Below are 17,863 nucleotides of genomic sequence, written 5' to 3' on the forward strand. Positions count from 1 at the left end.
ATCCCAGTTGAAGTATTTAAGGTTATTAAATTATGCACAAACACGAAACAGAGATACACATCATATTTCTGTATAATGTTTGAAGCACGTCAAAAATTATTATACCATGTTTGAACAATGAATATTTCAACCGTACATAAGAGAACGACACAACACGGTCTCCTTTGATTACGTATACTAATTAAATTAAGAAATATACAAAAATAATGTTTTATGTTACATTTTAATAAACTAAATCAAAGTATAAAAGTTCGGTATAAATTTTTAATGAGCCCCAAAACTTGTCGGATGAAGTTTGATACAAATGTGGAGTGGCGAAGCATTTAAATACACTAGGAGTAGTAGCTAAGATGAGAGATATCTCTCGAATGATTCATCTTTTGTTTGCTTGTTTCTTTTCTGGGTGTTGTTTCCTGGTGGTGTCAACTAAATACTCCTTGTTTATTCGTGTCTCCATCGTCCAGGAGACTTTGCAATGCAGTGAAATAATCATGGTTTTGTATTTGCTGTAAAGATGCCTGGTTATAGGATTTTGTTGGGTAGAAAGAATTTGACGGGATCCATGACGATACATTAGGAGTAGTAGCTAAGGGAATTTTGCTCAAGAATTGACGGAGAAGGCAGAGAAATTTGACGGGATCCATGACGATAGACGCCGGAGCCCGAAACAAATTAAAGGCAACCAACGATCATTTTCTCCATCTTCTAAATCGATGTGTTCTAAAAAAATCTGTTGTAGTCGACATAGTTGTGCTCTTCTTTGCAGTTTCAGAGTGTATCTCTTTCTCCTATTATATCGATTTGAGAGTTTGGTCTATATAGGCCTTCTCCACAAGTACTCGGGCTTGACACATGTTCCATCGGTACAACTTTCCAGGCGCAAACACCCGTCGCTCCAAAACCTGTGCTCACGTCCGACGACCGCTCGCCATCCGCAAGTACGATACGTATCTGCACTTTTTGTCTCCCTGTATTCCTAGGACTGCACTTGCATATATGAGAGTTAGTAAATGATGGCACAAATCATGAAGTAAAGCTGAACGCCCTGAATTTAGGGTGCATTTGGACCCCCAAAGCCAAAACACCCCTCCCCATGAGATGGATCTGCTGAGCTGGCCTTGGCCACAGCCGAAAAAGACTTTGAGAAGAAAAGAGGAGGAGAAAGCTAAGACTTTCCTTTGGGTGCTCAATCTACTCATCATCGATACCATCCCTCAATCTAATCTTCTTTCTTTCCCTGATTAGGGATGATGATGATGCATAGTAACGGCGGATGCATACCCGTCTTCTCACTTGTTCGTTCCACCTAGGTGCTAACACATAGCATGCACTAGTACAAATGGCACTGTCAATTAAGCATCCACCCACTAACCCAGACAAGACCAATTTTGCCCCTAAACTACACTTTGTCCCCAGGTTTGGATTACAACCTTCAGGCCTCCTTTTGTTCATAGGATTTCTATGGAAATTTTGTAGGAAATAAAATCCTTTGAAGAACTTTGATTTTGCTCCTTCAAATTACAACCCTAAGCTCCGGAAGCCTTCTGAACAATTTTTTTCACGATTTGGCTGCTTTTAAACACATGCACGCACACACGCGCACACACATCCATGTTTTCATGCCAACTCATCACACAAGACAACTATTGTATCATCGATAAACTACCTGGACCTGGAGGCAGCTTCAGCCAATCAATCACTCATATATATATTAATCCCTAAAATATATCTGCAACCATCTCCAACATGTCGTGGAGATGAATGCGGGTAACCAAACGGGGCATCTACTTCCTGCGCGGGCCTGGCTGAGGTATATGTGCCCTACCAAACGTGTTGATAGAGTTTTTGTTTTGGGAACTGTACTTTTTAGATAGTTTTGTTCTGTCTTTTTGTCTTTTATTTCTAAAAATCGTTTGGATTTTAAATATTGTTATTTATATTTTAAAAAGTTCAAAGTTGCAAGCGTTTATAAATTCTAATAGGTAATTACAATTTATAAAAATCTTGTTTTTGAACGCAAAAAAATTAAAAATAAATAGTAAAGTTTTAGTTTTTTAAAAAAAATCACGTTTTCAAAACAATATATTAAAAAAATTCAAATTTTATTTTTAAAAATGCAAAATCCCTAGTGAGAAAAATGGGTGGAAATTTGCTGGGCTGTTTTGTCAAGTAGGAGGTCCTTGTATGTCCTTATTTGTTTTAGCGGTAGGTAGGTAGGAGGAATTAGAATGGGCTTCTCTCAAGCACAACAGTGGACCGACAGAGAAGAGATTTGGGCCCAACCCAACCCAAGGAAGGAAGGAAGGAAGGAAGGAAGGAAAGTCGTCGTCTTCTCCGCAGCAGGAGCAGCAGCCACAACCAACCCTATCCACCTCTCACTCTGCAGGTCAGGAGCCGCCGGAGGGAGGGAGGGAGCGATGGAGACCTCCCTGCGGCTGCGCGGCGCCGACAACACAACCGGGCAGCAGCTGGGCCTCCGCATCCACGCCAAGCAGAAGCTGCCCCTCGCCTACAACGCACTCCTCCAGGCAAACGCAAATCTTTCTTTCTTTCTTTCTTTACTCAACAATGAATGAATCAATCCTCCTCCGGTGACCTGACTCCTGCCCCAACAATCAACCAAATCAATCAGGCTCACGCGGAGATCGACACCGCCACCCGGAAGCCCAGCCTACTCGCCGTCCTCGCAAGGCACTTCTTCCCACAGGTCCTACTCTGCTCTCCCTGCATTCCTTTTCTTCTCTTCTCTTGGAACCAATCCAATGACTGATTTGATTGATTGATTGCTCTGCTCCACCAGCTGTCGGCCAATGTTGGAGCCGGAGTCCAGCTGGAGAGGGGCAACATCTTCAGGTACACCCTCCGGGGGAAGAAAGCCGTCTCCTTCACCGACGACGGCCTCCTCGGCCTCAACATCAAGGGCCGCCTCCTCGCCGACAAGAACTTCAAGCCGGTACAGGAGAATCACTGCCCCAACCATCAGCATTTGCCGTCATGGCCATAATAACCAATCTTAATTTTGTATACCTGTATACACTGAACCTTGCCATTCCTCTGTTCCTGCCTGCCTGCCTGCCTGCCTGCCTGCAGAGGAGGAAGAGCGGCGCCATCGAGCTCGCCTGGACCATACTCGACTTCAGAAAGGGCCAGGACGTCAGGATGAAGGCCGGCTACGAGCTATACCGCAAGGTACTTGTACTGGTGCCGACTACTTCCCTTTGTGCCGTTGAATATACATGAGCCGCTTCGCAATCGCCAGTTTGTTATGTGTGCGCACACGCCTGTATGATGCACTTATCTACACAACTGCAATGCTAAATTATAATGCAAATACATTATTCTGAGATGGTCTGCTGGGATCCATTTGCTGCTTCTCTTTTGATGATTGTTCCCATTAAGATCACCACCGATTGTACCCTGCTACCTGCACTAAATATTGTATATGCCTGTGCAGTGGGAAAGTGCATGCCAGTTTCTCCTTCCTAAAGCAAAAAAGGGTTGAGAGCAGCACACACCTGTTACTCTCACCACTCAGTAGCTGAACAAACCTTAGGAGATATCAGCACAGCACTAAATATTGTATGCCTATGCAAATGTACTGGGAAAGTGCATGCCAGTTTCTCTTTCGTAAAGCAAAAAGCTTCAGAGCAGCACACACTTGTTCCTCACCAGTCACATTCGCTCAACAAACCTTACCACATATCAGTACCACTGGTCAGATTAGTTCTTGTACAATATCACTAAATTGGCCAGTTTCTCTTTTGTAAGGCAAAAAAAGTTCAGACTTCCGAGTAACTTGATGTGCCTTTAATACCTGTCAGTGCCTGATACACATCTCCTCCTCGTGTCTTGTTTGTTCTTACACTTTTTTTTTCCAGATGCAGGGTAATCCCTTCCTTTTTGGCCATCTGTTTATCTGATTTAGTAGTTGATATAACTGTATAATCTGAGGAGTATATGTTCTGCATACCTTATACCACAATTAATCGGATCAATTTAGTGCAAAACATTGGGTTTTCGGTTGGTTCACTGCTGACCAAAGCATTACCAAGCAAGGTTAGATTTATGTTTCCTACCTGGCTGTAATTTTCATCTGAAAACGTGTTTGTGATTGCAGATGCCTTATTTCCAGCTGAGGGAGAACAACTGGACGCTTAATGGTTACATGGATGGAAAATGGGATGTCAGATTCGATATGTGATCGACCAGGAACCCGTTTGTGGAGGAGGGACTTCTCTGGCGATCAGTTAGCGCTCTAGTTGTGTTGCCCCTCCTTTAGAGGCCACCATTTCATTTCATTGTATTGCTCTGGAAGGATGCCATTCACCAGCAAGCACCAGTTTTATGGAGAAAAGTCGTATGTAGAAGTAGGAACCCTAGACATTTCATTGATGTGATTGAGTCTGGAAAATTCAGGATTCAGTTGTGTCTTCATGTAGCGTTGATGAGATTATTGGTTGGATGAAGGCATGTAAATGCCCATGAAATGCTAATAAGAAGAATGTACTGTACAAGGTGAAGTGCATGTAAGAGAAACACAAATTATAAACTTGAGTGTTTCCCAATGACCTTCACTCCACCTCGACATCTTTGGAGACATCATACATATTCTTCTCCTTTATGGTCTGTAGCTGCTTCCACTTGCCAGCAACTCGGCCTTCCATGGAGGCTGAGATTTCCTTCTTCTCAGGAGTAGGCACTGAAGGTGGAATTGGCCGCCACCGGAACTGCAACAATCGTTCATTCAGTCGTCAGCAAATGAAGGGCAGAGCATTGCAATGACAGAACAACAAGAACCATGGACCGAACCATCTTGCCAATGGAAGACCGGATTTGAATGTTGCTTTCCATCTCATGGCCTACCAATGCACTTGGAACGAAATCTGAGCAAAATCATTTCGGCTCCACTAACTAAACTGGATGGGAATCAATCTAAATGTGCTTGGAACGAACTATACATGTAGCCAACTGTTTAGAGTTTCACTTGAGGGGTGTATATATGTTTCAACAGTTCAGGTTGAAGTAATTCATATACTTAAGCTATTCTGTACATGTCCAACAATTGATATTGTAAACATCAAGAAATATTGTGTTGAAAGAACTCGTGATTATGTGGAACAGCGAGTATTATACCACAAATTAACCAGTACCTGTGGATGAGAAAAGCGCATTAGGCGCTTAAACTCGCCATCGCCGCCCCACGCCTGGGCGCCCTGCGTTTACCGAGAGGAGACCGCTGAACAAAACTATCCGTTCAGTGCTGGCAAGCAAAATAAAATGGGCAAGGTAAGTATGTTTATGATACTTAGTTAGTTCTACTATTAGAAGTGTGACAGGCCATGAACTGTACTTCTCAGCAATCAGACTGTAAGCAACAAGTCCTGAAGAAAATTCGGGCACCTGCTTCTGCTACACAAGCTCAGGTACTAGCGCACCACGGTAGAGGTACCGGCACGGATGACAAACTTGAGGGGTGTATGGCTTTGGTTTCAGCATGCGTCCATTCATCAGGGACTTCCATGTACTTGTCAAAGTCATCGAACATATTAACTCTGCAATGTGTGGAACATGTCTAGTGCGTACAGGCAACTTCGGCTTCCTGGCAGGTGAGTTGACAGGTAATTAACTTTCAGCTGCCCAACATGGGTATTGATTATTGGATAGAAGTCGAAACAATCGTAGTCGAAAGTTAAAATGGTGATGTGCCTCTTTTGTGGGTGAAACGGTCTGTAATATGTAGTGAGTTTCATTAGAGTGATATTCAGTGAAATGGTATGTAATGTTCGAGTGAACTGACTTTTGCTAGTTCTGTGCAGTTCTTTCAGCTGCCCAACATAATGTAAGAGCCTTTTTTTTTTACATTTGTGTAGTGTAAAAACGCTCTTATATTATGGGACGGAGGGAGTATTTAAGTTTCTGTTCTTGATGGATTGTTCAAACTGAGCTGAGCTGCAATGGTTACATATGGAAAGAATTTGCATTGCTCAAACTGGACTGGAATGTGGCTTCATTTAACAACAACAGTTTCACACAGAAAATCATTGAGATATTTGCATTGCTAGCTACAGTTCAGTGCCAAATTTCACAAAACTACAGTTTAGCTAGCTACAGTTGAGTGCCATATTTCACTGGATTAAAATAAGCACGTACACATAACTGACAGCACACATACACATCACTGATTTAACGAAATTTGCACAGAACTCAGCAGCACTTCATCATCATCATATAAAGTATAGTAGCAGCAGTACAAATAAAGAGACATGATCGAAGTACTTGAGTAGATGTTGAGCAGCATGATCATGAACAGAACATAATTAAGCATTTACATGTTGTGCAGCTGATCATAAGCCAGCAGAACACAAAAGACATTCAGCCACCCCTGAGTTCATCAAACATGTTAGCTTTTCTTGGTTTCTTAAAAGGGACCTCTCATGTTTTGACTACAACTTATTCCATTTCTCTTTGGATTTTTGGATGAGATTTCATCCCTCCTCTCCTCGGCCCTTGCCTTAATTGCTGATGCTTGATCTATCCTGGTCTTCAATCCTTGCCCTGACGGTGCTGTCGCTGCGGCAACACATACGGCAGGAACTGGGGTTGTGCTTCGAGATCACTTGGGTAATTTTGTTGCAGCGCAGGCGATGGCCCATTCATCATCGAGGCCCTAGCCTGCAGAGATGGTGTTCAAGCAGCTATGGAGAGGGGGTTATAGAAAATTTATAGTGCTTGAGACTGATAGCCAGATGGTGGAAGACCGACCGGGCGCAGCCCATATCTTTCGAGAGATGAAAACATATCTCTCAAAATTTCAGGGGTTTTCTCTTGTTTTTATTCCTAGAAGGGCGAATTTTGCAGCTCATCTTTGTGCAAGGTTGCGTCTCGGGATGGGCTGGCGGCATCTCCTCATTCGCAGCATAATTAGGATTTTGTGATTCTTCAAGCATGTGCTCTTCCTGCACATCCTTAGCCGATACGGGGTTGCAAAGACCTAGAGGAGATCATCTAGGTGGCGGTCCAATGCCCTGGATGTTGGGAGATGGTGATGGCGCTGCAATGCCGGGGATGGTCGGAGACGGTGTTCTGTTTGGGGATGGCTTTTTCCACTATGATACGCATTGCTCAGCCTGGACGGCACGAGCGGGCTTTCCGGCCCGCTCGTGGCCCGTTTAGGACCGGCCCGTACGGTCCAGGCCCGACAGAAAAACTAGCCGGTCCGAGCCCAGAAAAGGAGACCGAAATTTTTTCGGTCCGGTCCGGTCTTTATCCGGGCCGACCGGCCCATCAAGTGTACAGATCAAGCCATCGAGGCCCACCCCGAGCCGAGCGACCCCCTCCCCTCGTTCCATTCCCCCTGGCTCGATTCCTTCTGCGTTCTGCCCCTCCAGCGCCTCCTCTGTTCCTCTATCCCTAACCCTAACCCAGGCGACGGCGCCGTTGCCCGCGGCCCTCCCTTCACCGACGGCGCCATCTCGTCCGAGTCCGAGCTGGAGGAGCACGTGTACGTCGGGGAGGCAGCAAGGCCAGCACGCCGTCGGTCCGTCCTTCCCTGGTTCCTCACCGAGCGCCACGCAGAGGAAAAGGTAGCCTCCTGAGATCTCTGTTCTTAAGCTTTTCATACTCCCAAGCCCCAATCCCGATTGGTATCTTCCTCCAATCTAAGTCACAGAGTAGATGTTGTAGTTTAGTGAGCTGAACAATCTTCTGTTGGACGGAACGCTTGCAGGCCCCGTGCATTCAGCAGTTAAGTTTCCAAGCTTTCAGCTTTGACTGTTACTGAAATACTGGTGTTACTGGAAACTCGAAGGTTATTACAATGTGATAATCCAAAGTCCAAATTACAAAATGATAATCAGCAATTTTCCTCTTGTACACTGTAGACATTCTGTTTTGTCAGTGACAAGTAGCTTCGCTTATACAATTAGTTAGAACGCATTCCTTGAGTGAATAGTTGAACAGCTTGTTGTCTCTTGAGTGGTAAGCCTAACCATGGAGTTATATACTTGTGTATGTATAACAGCGAGTGGTATGAGTCAAGGGGCACTACTTAGTAAGCCTAATTTTGTTTATTTGCACTAGTAGTAGATGATTTGGTCAGGAGATAATGGTGAAGGAGAAGGGGAATGAGAGGGGGATTATGTGCTGTTTTTTTGTAGATAATGGTCAGGAGATAATTATGTTTATTTGCACTAGTACTAGATGATTTTCTATGCTACAAAAAGAAGAAGATGAATTATTTGCACTTGATTGATGTACTGACTGCAGATATTATGTGCTGTTTTTTTGTAGATAATGGTGAAGGAGAAGGGGAATGAGAAGGGAAAGGGTGATGGTAAGGAGAATGCGAAGGCGAAGACAAAGGAGAAGAGCGTGAATTACTTAATTAGGCAAGATTCAGCGCTGCCTCCGCCGGTTCCGAGGAAGAAGAGGAAGCCTAAGGTGCAGATTAAGAAGGCAAAAGACTTTCCCAATGCCCCAACGGGAGAGTTGATTTGTGCCATCTTTCGTGTCAAAATCAGTTTGTGGATGTCCAAAAAACAAAGGAAATGCTGTCCAAATTTAGTTATTCTTGCTGTCCAAATTTAGTCCAGTGCTTGCTGTCCAATTAGTTGTTTGTGGTTGTCATATTCATGCTGTTTTGGTCCAAAATTTGTGGCTGTTTGTGGCTGTGATCAATGTTTGTGCATGTGATTTTTGTGATATTGTTCCTCTCAAAATCAATTGTTTTGATGTCCAAAATACAAATAAAATGCTGTCCAAATTTAGTTATGCCATACTTGTCACTATACAGAAACAGAGCACTCACTAAATTTGGACAGGGCACTGCTAAATAATGGCCAAAACGCTTAATAGAGCACTCCCAGGACTAAACAGTGGCCAACAAAGCACTTTCAGGCTGGAAAACAGCCTAAACAGAGTCCCAGCCATCGGTCCCATTCGGTCCATTCGGGCTGACCGAGCTTTGCTCCTTTCGGTCCGGTCTTGGAAATTAGGCTCGCTGGCCACCTCGGTCCGGTCCGGACCGGACCGGCCGCGGCCGGTCCAAAGGCTGGCTCGGTCAAAGCCCGGACCGGACCGGACCGCGTCCACCCTGACGCATTGCAGGCCACTTGAGGTAACCAGCAAAGCGTTCCGAAAGGGGCTGCGGCTCATTACCCTCTTGTATAATGTTCTGTGGCAGAATCAAAGTGTTATTCTGGGAACACCCTAAGCAAAGAAACCTTCCGCACGTTCTCATTTAATTTGATGTTGTGCGTGATATTTCCTGTAAAGACTCTAGCTTTTGCAACCTCCAACAAGTCGCCACTAGTACTCACTCTAGCTAGGAGAGTACAAGGAAATTTTTTCCTCCAACGAATGTGGTGACCCATCATGACCATGCATGACATTAATGACCGAGGGGCTTCTGATCTTTGTGGGTGTATCCACCATTTCTGGCATATTTGTCGACCCTTTGGACTGAATATGCTTCTGAATCTTTGGCATAACCTTTGCTAAAAGCGGGACGTATAGAATGCCAGAAATTCGATGATATGGAAGTGAATCAACATTTCGTCAAAACTTTGGCACTCTTTTCTATTCCATGTAAATCAAACCGTGAGCATCGACATACATTACAATCAACTACTCCCTCCGTTCCTAAATACTTGTCTTTCTAGGCATTTCAACAAGTGACTACATACGGAGTAAAATGAGTGAATCTACACTCTAAAATATGTCTACATACATCCGTATGTGATATTCATTTGAAATGCCTAGAAAGACAAGTATTTAGGAACGGAGGGAGTATATCATATTCATCCATCATAGCGCAACAACCTCTGAACATGAACATATATCAGATAAATGACATTTCTTTTGAGATACCTTAGCAAGCATTGATTTATCATTGAATGGTTAGTTGGAGTCGAAGATGTTATGGAAACATCATCAACTTTTACTCTTGAAAAATTATTCACTAATATTGCATTAGGCATATAGCAGGTCGGAGAACAATACTATGATCGGGCAAGCAACATGCGTGGTGAGTTCAATGGCTTGAAAGCAAATATTTTGTTCAACAACTCTAGTTGGTTACTGTGGCAGTATTAAAGAACCATGATGTTATTGCAGATTTTTTCTACATGATCACCATTTCATTCAATGTCATCCAGCTGGTATGTCCTGCACTCTTTCAATTTTTAATGTAATACAATATGTGATAGGTGATGTCGTATTTCTATTCCTTCTGTTCTTTGTTTCTTTTCTGATTATGCAACCTGATTCTGATTGTATGACTGAGAGAACTTGGGTACATAGTTACGGACATCAGTAGCCTTGCAAATATTGTGATGAAATTGCAATTCACTCAACATGGTGATGCTTGCTGAAGCATTTAACACACTGCGCTGCATGATATAGTTCCATTGCGTTTGCACCTATGTCTCTTTTTTAGAAGAAAAAAACAAAGATGTAGTTTGGAAGGCGCAGTGGAAAAATCTAATACAGAGGTGTGTATTTTGTGGAAAAAAAATCTTCATTTTTGTTGAAAAAATCTCAGTTACATGATAGCAGTATTTAGCATTCCCTAACTACAAATTCGAATATAGAACGGATGTCTTGACTGCGAATATACAAATTTTAAAATTCAGTTTGATTTATCAGGCTTTGTGCCCAAACAATGCCGTGAGCGATGGGCCTTAAAATGAACACATTGTTGTTAAGTGATAGGTCTGCAATTAATTGATCCGATCTAGCTAGCTGCTCCTTTCAGAAATTCCAGCTTTATGCAATGGTGTATTTCCTTACTCTCCAGATTGCCGCTTGTGATGATGTCGTTGATGGAGCCTTACCACAGGATGAGGACAAGAGTAGAGTTGCTTCTTAGACAGAACAAGCTGACAAAGGATGATTGCAAGGATGTACTTCAGGCCCTTTTTCAAGTGTTGGATTCGTCGTGTCTTTAATTCCAAGGTAATGAACACATTGTTGTGAATTCATGTCAGTTTAATTCATCATCCTGTCTGCTGCATGTTGTGGAAGACTGGGTATGAAGGCACAAACATATACACAACTGGTGTCATGCATCTTAGCTAGTTTATGTTCGTCTTTGTGTTGCTACACACCTCCTTCAGACCACCAAAATTTATTAGGTTTTCTTCACAAAGTTGATTGAACAAGTCAGAAGACCGGCCGCCTTTAATCACCTCAATGTTGTAAGAATTCTGCCCAAAAACCATCTGGGCGGGTGTCGCTCCATCCAGAACACCGCGTGCCGCACCTCCCCTTTCAGAAAATGGAGCGGTGAAAAACCCATTTCAGCATCGAAAACCTGAGGGCGATCGAGTGCGACATGAGCGTGAATGGGAGGAATTTGTCTGAACACGTGGTTGCCTCTGTCTGAAGAATTCAGACAAATCAGCATAGATGATGCCTTGTTGGATGTTATCAGGTTGAGCCGTTGTTGTTTTTGCTGATGCTGCTCGAAAGATCGACATTGTACGTGTCATGTGACACATTAAGAAGAAAAGTACTCCCTCCATCCCAAAATATAAGAACGGTTTTTACACTATACCAGTGTCAAAAACGTTCTTATATTTTGGGACAGAGGGAGTAGTAGAGTACATGTAAAAACAATGTCCTTGATGTATATCTAAATACACACTGCAAACAAGAGAATTAAGAAGGATGCATGTATTAGTATTACCCTACCCATGACAATATACAGGTACGCATATTGTATCGACCAAATTAAGATACAGAAAAAATAATAATACAAATATGTTTACAACAGATGCCTGCCCTGCCATGAAGAGAGAGAGAGCTTATAATTTATTCAGGATGGACTTGTTTCTATTCAAAGCGACCTGGTGGGACTGTATTTAGGATGGGCTTGTTTCTATTCAAAGCGACCTGGGCCCGCAACTCCTCGGTGATAAGGTGCTCGGTGATCCCTACTTCCTTGATGCTTCCGAGAGAGTCCAGTCCAAGAAACCTAGTCTCGGTATTCAGATACTGGAGGAGAAGCTGCTGGAGTTTGGGCATTGCTCCCTGCTCAAACTCAACCAACCTCATTTTAGTTGTCCGTGAAAGCTCCAGCACGACGAGGCTCCGGAATGCCTCCGCCACGAAATGTAGTTCTTCACCACGGAAACTAACCACATTGAGACGCAAGACGGCTAGGTTCAGTAGATTCCCCAGGGCTCCTATAGCAGCATCCTGCTCCTCTTGGCCAGATGTTGCGAACTCGATCCTCAGCTTGACAAGGTTCTCAAGCTTCTTGACCCATTCCGGCAATTTGGCCATGCTTTGAATGGGGAAAGTTGCCATGTTCAGCTTGAGGTTCCGGAGGTTACTTGGAGGCGAGGAAATGCCATCCAGACGCAAATCGTGTCCACCCTCTGGAGTCACTGACAATGACTCTAGAAGGTTGAGACTGGAAACGACAGCACAAAACTCTGAAGCATTCCTAGCTTGTAGGCGGACCACTCCTAGCTTACGTAGCCCCATGAGTCCTTTGATGTTCCGCAGAAAAGCAATGCCTCTGGACGCGACCAGGTCTACACCCTGTAATGTATGCAGGGCCTTCATTCTCCTAATCCCTCTTGGCACCCTCACGCCAACACCATTGCCATACCCCTTCATCAGAAAAGGGATTGCCGCGCAACATGTGAAGGTGCATACATCACGCTGGTTGAAGCCATCAGTTTGTATTACTTCCCGAGGTATGCAACATCCAGTACAAAAAACCATGCATGTCTTCAAATAAGGATGTGAATCATAGTAGTCTATCGGTCCAACACGCCATTTAAGCTTGTTATTATTACTGCAACGAAGATATTGCAGCTTCCGAAGCTTGACGATGCTTCTCGGCAGTATCAGTATGGAGGTACCTCTGATATCAAGTGTTTGCAGTTGCATCAGGTTGCCGATTGAATCTGGCAGGTGATAAATATCTTCACATCCTCTCAGAGATAGGTATATTAGGTGAAGAAGCTTCCCAATATGCTTAATGTGATGATCGACGAGACCTGTCGTGTCTTCCAAGTCCAGAACTCGTAGCATCCTCATCTTCACCGACATGAAGAATGGCCTCCACTTCCCCAAAACAGTTACTGACCGTACACGGGGCATGTCCACCATCCTCTCAAAATCACTCTGCTCTCCTTCCCAATTGCCATTTATAGCAAGATGGCGTGCATTACCCTGCTGGCTATTCAGCTTACAACCTTTCTCTAGTCTCAAAACAAGGTTTTCTTCCATAGACTTTGAGATGCTGATCTCACGAATGAGATCATGGACTTGGCAGGAATCTATTCCTTTTATGCTATGGAATGATTTTTGAGATGGCAGTATCATGCTCCTGCTTATAAGTTCCAGGAAGTAGCTATCTGATATTTCCTCCGCCGACTTATCACGCACCTCCCTTGAGTACCCCTCTGCAGTCCACCGAAGCACCAAGCGTCTCCGCTCAAGCTTACGGTCTTCAGAAAATATGGATGTGTACAAGAAACAGGACTTGAGGTGGAAGGGTAGACCATCATAGCTTTTCATAAGAACACTTCTTATGGTTGTAAGCTCAGGATTCATCTCCATCTCCGCACTGATATGATCATAAAATTTCCTCCATTCCAGAGAAGTCTTTGGTTGGTTTGCTAAAAAGCCACCTACGGTGACTATTGCAAGGGGTAGTCGGCCACACTTCCTCAGGATCAATTCGGCTGGTTCGACTAGCTCTGGATAATGCTTATCCAAATCTATTATCTTCCTAAATACCTGAAAATTTGTACAATGCGTATATTAGTACTCTAACAACTAAATAACATACAAGTGAAACAAGAAAAGCTTGTCAAAAATACTTGAAAACTACTATCTTAACACTAATAAAACTAGAATGATTATCTAGTTTGCAAGAATTCTACCTATAGTTCCCAAAACATACTTTATGTCAAATAAATATAATAAACCTCTGACATTCATCTTTAACGTTAACGTTCCTCCATATTAGAAACACGGTCGTGCAACTCAAGATATTGTTCAGATGGTTCACATAAACATTCTGTCATTATATGTTCGAAATACATTTTCTAGATATGTGCCACTATATACATGAAGAATTCATGTATTTTAAATGAAGTTCTACTTGCTGTAGAAAAACATTATGTATTCCTTTTGCATTGAAATAGTAAAATTGTATTTAAATAAGTCATGTCTGTTGGACAGACTGAAACCGATTAGCAGAAAATTTGAGAAAAAGATAATACTAAAATATGCCTAGATGAATTATTTTCTTAATCCCTACGTCACCTCAACAGATCGATGAAGCACAACATAAAAGAACAATGTATTTATTTTTGCGGGGAAATATGGACCATGGTTGTAGAATAGGAAATCTTCCCCACAAATGGAAATAAGACATATTGAATCAAACAAATGAACATGAAAATACTTAGCAACTACCTTTTTAGTGAAGAGCTCACGCGCATACTCGTACGCTAGATCTTCAAGCTTGTATATATTTTCTTGTTTCTTCTCTGAACAATGTAGAGCAATACTCTTCAACCTTGTAGTGACTATGATTCGGCTTGTATTTCCCATCTTCTGGAAAATTACTGGTTGTAGCCGATCCCATTCTGCAGTAGATGATACATCATCAAGAACAATAAGGCATCTTTTTTTGTCTACCAATATTGCTAACTCATTGATCAAGTCATCAACTGTCATTGATAGTAATCTCTCTTTCACTGATGGTAATCTCTCCTTTTTGCTTGCAGGGGCGAGAGCCTGTTTCGAGGATGTTAATCTCTCCTTTTTGCTTGCAGGGGCGAGAGCCTGTTTCGAGGATGTTAATCTCTCCGTTTTGCTTGCAGGCAAACCCACATCAGCCTTCTTTTCAGAAGTTTCCGTGTCAAGTTGCATAAATAAGCTCCTGAGAAGCTCTAAAAGACTGAAAGGACGCAAAATTGTGGCACAAGCACGCTTCTCAAACGTGCCAATGAGTTCTTGGCTTTGATAGATGTCCTTCACTATAGTGGTTTTCCCAAGACCACCCATTCCCCAAATGGATATCACCTCAAAACTTTCTCTAGTTGGATGAGATATTAGTTCAATAATATCTTTTTTTTCTTGAGCTCGTCCAACAATATGAGATTCCATCTTCCTGTTCCATGTGAGGCTCTTTCCATCAGCAGCTTCTGTAGATGTATCCTCAATTATCTCAGAATTTGGCACTGTTGAGTTGTCAGTATTATTCATAATGTCTTCGTTTGAGCATGAACTTGTCCCAATTAAGTCTAATGTTTCATGCTCAGAGCGCTGTGCACAAGCAAACACATGTATTAGCTTGTAAAATAATTAACTTGTAAAACAGGGGTTTATGTACGACATGCACATCACATTCCAAAAACCACTAGTATTATTGATTTTTTTTCTGGTTATTGATAAAAGGAGTATAAAGATGAATTACTACTTTTATAGGACATATTTTTCATAAATCCATTAAGTTTCCTGTTAATTACTTGATAATTAATACGACTGCTATTAATACTAAGAAGTATATTTTATCTGGCTGATGAACTAGCTAGCTATAGGCATAACATATTGATTCAGCAATGATGGATGTACATATATAGGAGGAGAGGTTTAGTTGAATAATATTACCATGTTGTGGAAAGCATAGATATACTGATGAGCTGACAATTGCTTGAGCTTTGATACATTGTATTCTTGCCCTGCACATAAGGTCGCAACTTCAGCTTGCGGTGTGGACACTATGATTCTACACCCCATGTTGTTGTTTGGGAAGCACCTTTTGACCCGATCCCACTCCTCGATGGTGGATAGGTCATTGATCACAATCAGATACCTTTTCTTGTTCACATACCCATTAAACTCCTGAGCCAGCTGCTGCGGCGTCTTCTGGTCCATTTCCAACATAACAGCAGCTGTTGTAGTATGATGAAACTGCTCCACTAAGCTCTGGATGAAGTCCTTTGGATTAAAAGGATGTGTCAGCCTGACCCAAGCTCGACATGTGAATTTTGTTGTGACATCTGGATTCTCGTAGACCGCCCTGATGATGGACATCTGCCCGAGATCAGCACTTGTTCCCCACACGGCGATCACCCCAAGCCCAAGATCATCATTATTGCAGCTGACCATGAGCAACTGGGTAAGATCCACGTTTGATTGGTTGTGCTGCTTGGAGGCGCCATGGATGCCAAACATTAACGTTGATCCAGATTTGCCAGCTGCTGGTCGCTTGGAGTTGGAGGAGGAAGTTGAAGCAGCTGACGAGCCCTTGATGAGCTGGTAGCGTATGTTCCTCTGGCTGACATCGTCCACTTTGGCCCTGAGCTCTTTCATCTGATTTGCCACATTGTGCCGGTGGATCAGCGTGCGCCACCATGGTTGCCTGTTGACACGGACGGCGAAATCCTGGAGACAGTCCTCGACGATGTAGGCCACGTCGCGGACCTGCTTCACCCAGGTCTTCACCACCATGTTGTTGCCGTCTCCCTCGTCGTGCGCCGACATGAGAAAAGACTGCATCATCTCCAGCTCCCCCGTGATGAAGGCCTGGTCGCGTCCAACGCCCAGCTGCAGAGCCAACTCCTCGGCCACCGCCGATTTGGCGTAGCTAAGCGCCCCATTTAGCACCGACTTGCCGACGCTCAGCGCCGTCGCCTCCATGATTAATTGGTGAGTTGTGGATTGGTTGTGGCCTGTGGGGGATAATAGAGCGCGAGAGTAACCTACGAGGTGCGTGCAGAGGAGATGTTGATCTTGATATGTATGTTAGGCTTTTGCTATTGGCTTGGGCATCATATGCATGTTGCTTTATTCCTCATGTTGCCTAAAGTAAGAAAGCAGCCTGGATTCCTAATGAATGAATGAATCAGATGCTTTGCTTGCATGCGTGGTTAACGCCTTTACCTGCTGTCGAGGCAAACATGAATTGATTCCTAATATAAAGAAGTTGGGAGCTAAAGCTAGCCTACGTATAGTAGTAGCAAAAATAAATATATCAGCAGCGTACGTACGTATGTATGCTTTACCTGTTGTTGCTTTAGAGGGTGCTTGGATACGTTTTAGTCCCATAACTAAAAGTAGTGGGACTAAAACTTGCTAGCCTCACCCATGCTTGGATTCAAATACTAAAGAGACTAAAATCAAGTTAATGAGCATTTATTATCCTTCAAACCCTCCAATCCAGAACTCGTCTTTGTTAAAGGAGATGAGTTAAATGAGGAGAGAGAGGACTAATCCATATTTTAGTAGGGGTACCCTGACTAAAAAAATTTAGTCTCAAGACTAGTTTTAGCCCCTCTTTAGTCAAGGGTGCTTGAAACTTTAGCCTTTTAAAAAGACTATTTTTAGTCAGACTAAAATAAATCTCTTGGATCCAAGCACCCTCTAAGAGTACAACTTATCTAGCAGCATACGAACTGGAGTAAACATTTGCAGACTAGAAGGAAAATGACTAATTTCTGTCTGTCTCCGATTCAGCAGCGCGCGGCGTTGCCTTTGTTTTGAACTCTTGATTGATAGATTGTGGCAGATCCTGGAGTACACCCATCGAGGTTATCGGGCACACCTTTTTCTTCAAGCCCGACCAAAAAAAGTAAGAGCTTATTAATTACCAATTGGGGGTCGGTGCAATGTTCGAGGCGGCGTACAACGGTGGCCTTGTCGCTCAAGTGTGGGTTGCCATATTAACTAATTATTACTAGCGGAAATGTTCGTGTGTTGCATACAATCTAGTCCATATTACAGAAAGAGTAATATTAAAACATGCAACATTTGGTTTTATCCTCAATAAAAAAATACACATTGGATGTGAAAATATCATGAGAAAATTACTTAAATTAGTATATGAAAATTT

The 17,863-nt window shown here is 43.0% G+C and overlaps 2 protein-coding genes and 1 long non-coding RNA gene across 3 annotated transcripts; 2 read left to right on the top strand and 1 right to left on the bottom strand.

The window, feature by feature from the left end:
* Positions 1 to 2,310: 2,310 nt before the first annotated feature.
* Positions 2,311 to 4,525, top strand: LOC123146377 (outer envelope pore protein 21, chloroplastic). The gene is made up of 5 exons (XM_044566036.1): positions 2,311 to 2,528; positions 2,633 to 2,707; positions 2,801 to 2,953; positions 3,091 to 3,189; positions 4,118 to 4,525. The coding sequence occupies exons 1-5, from the start codon at positions 2,418 to 2,420 to the stop codon at positions 4,199 to 4,201; spliced, it is 522 nt and encodes a 173-aa protein (XP_044421971.1). The 5' UTR covers positions 2,311 to 2,417; the 3' UTR covers positions 4,202 to 4,525.
* A 2,813-nt stretch (positions 4,526 to 7,338) lies between these two features.
* On the top strand, positions 7,339 to 8,700 carry LOC123146378 (uncharacterized). Its single transcript, XR_006472710.1, has 2 exons — positions 7,339 to 7,583; positions 8,290 to 8,700. It is a non-coding gene; the product is annotated as an uncharacterized lncRNA (long non-coding RNA).
* Positions 8,701 to 11,652: 2,952 nt separating this feature from the next.
* On the bottom strand, positions 11,653 to 16,751 carry LOC123146376 (disease resistance protein Pik-2). The gene is made up of 3 exons (XM_044566035.1): positions 15,640 to 16,751; positions 14,440 to 15,294; positions 11,653 to 13,755 (listed from the first exon to the last, which is right to left on the bottom strand). The coding sequence occupies exons 1-3, from the start codon at positions 16,669 to 16,671 to the stop codon at positions 11,833 to 11,835; spliced, it is 3,810 nt and encodes a 1,269-aa protein (XP_044421970.1). The 5' UTR covers positions 16,672 to 16,751; the 3' UTR covers positions 11,653 to 11,832.
* Positions 16,752 to 17,863: the final 1,112 nt, after the last annotated feature.

The sequence above is a fragment of the Triticum aestivum genome, chromosome 6D (assembly GCF_018294505.1).
Source record: "Triticum aestivum cultivar Chinese Spring chromosome 6D, IWGSC CS RefSeq v2.1, whole genome shotgun sequence".
In the NCBI taxonomy this organism is placed as follows: domain Eukaryota; kingdom Viridiplantae; phylum Streptophyta; class Magnoliopsida; order Poales; family Poaceae; genus Triticum; species Triticum aestivum.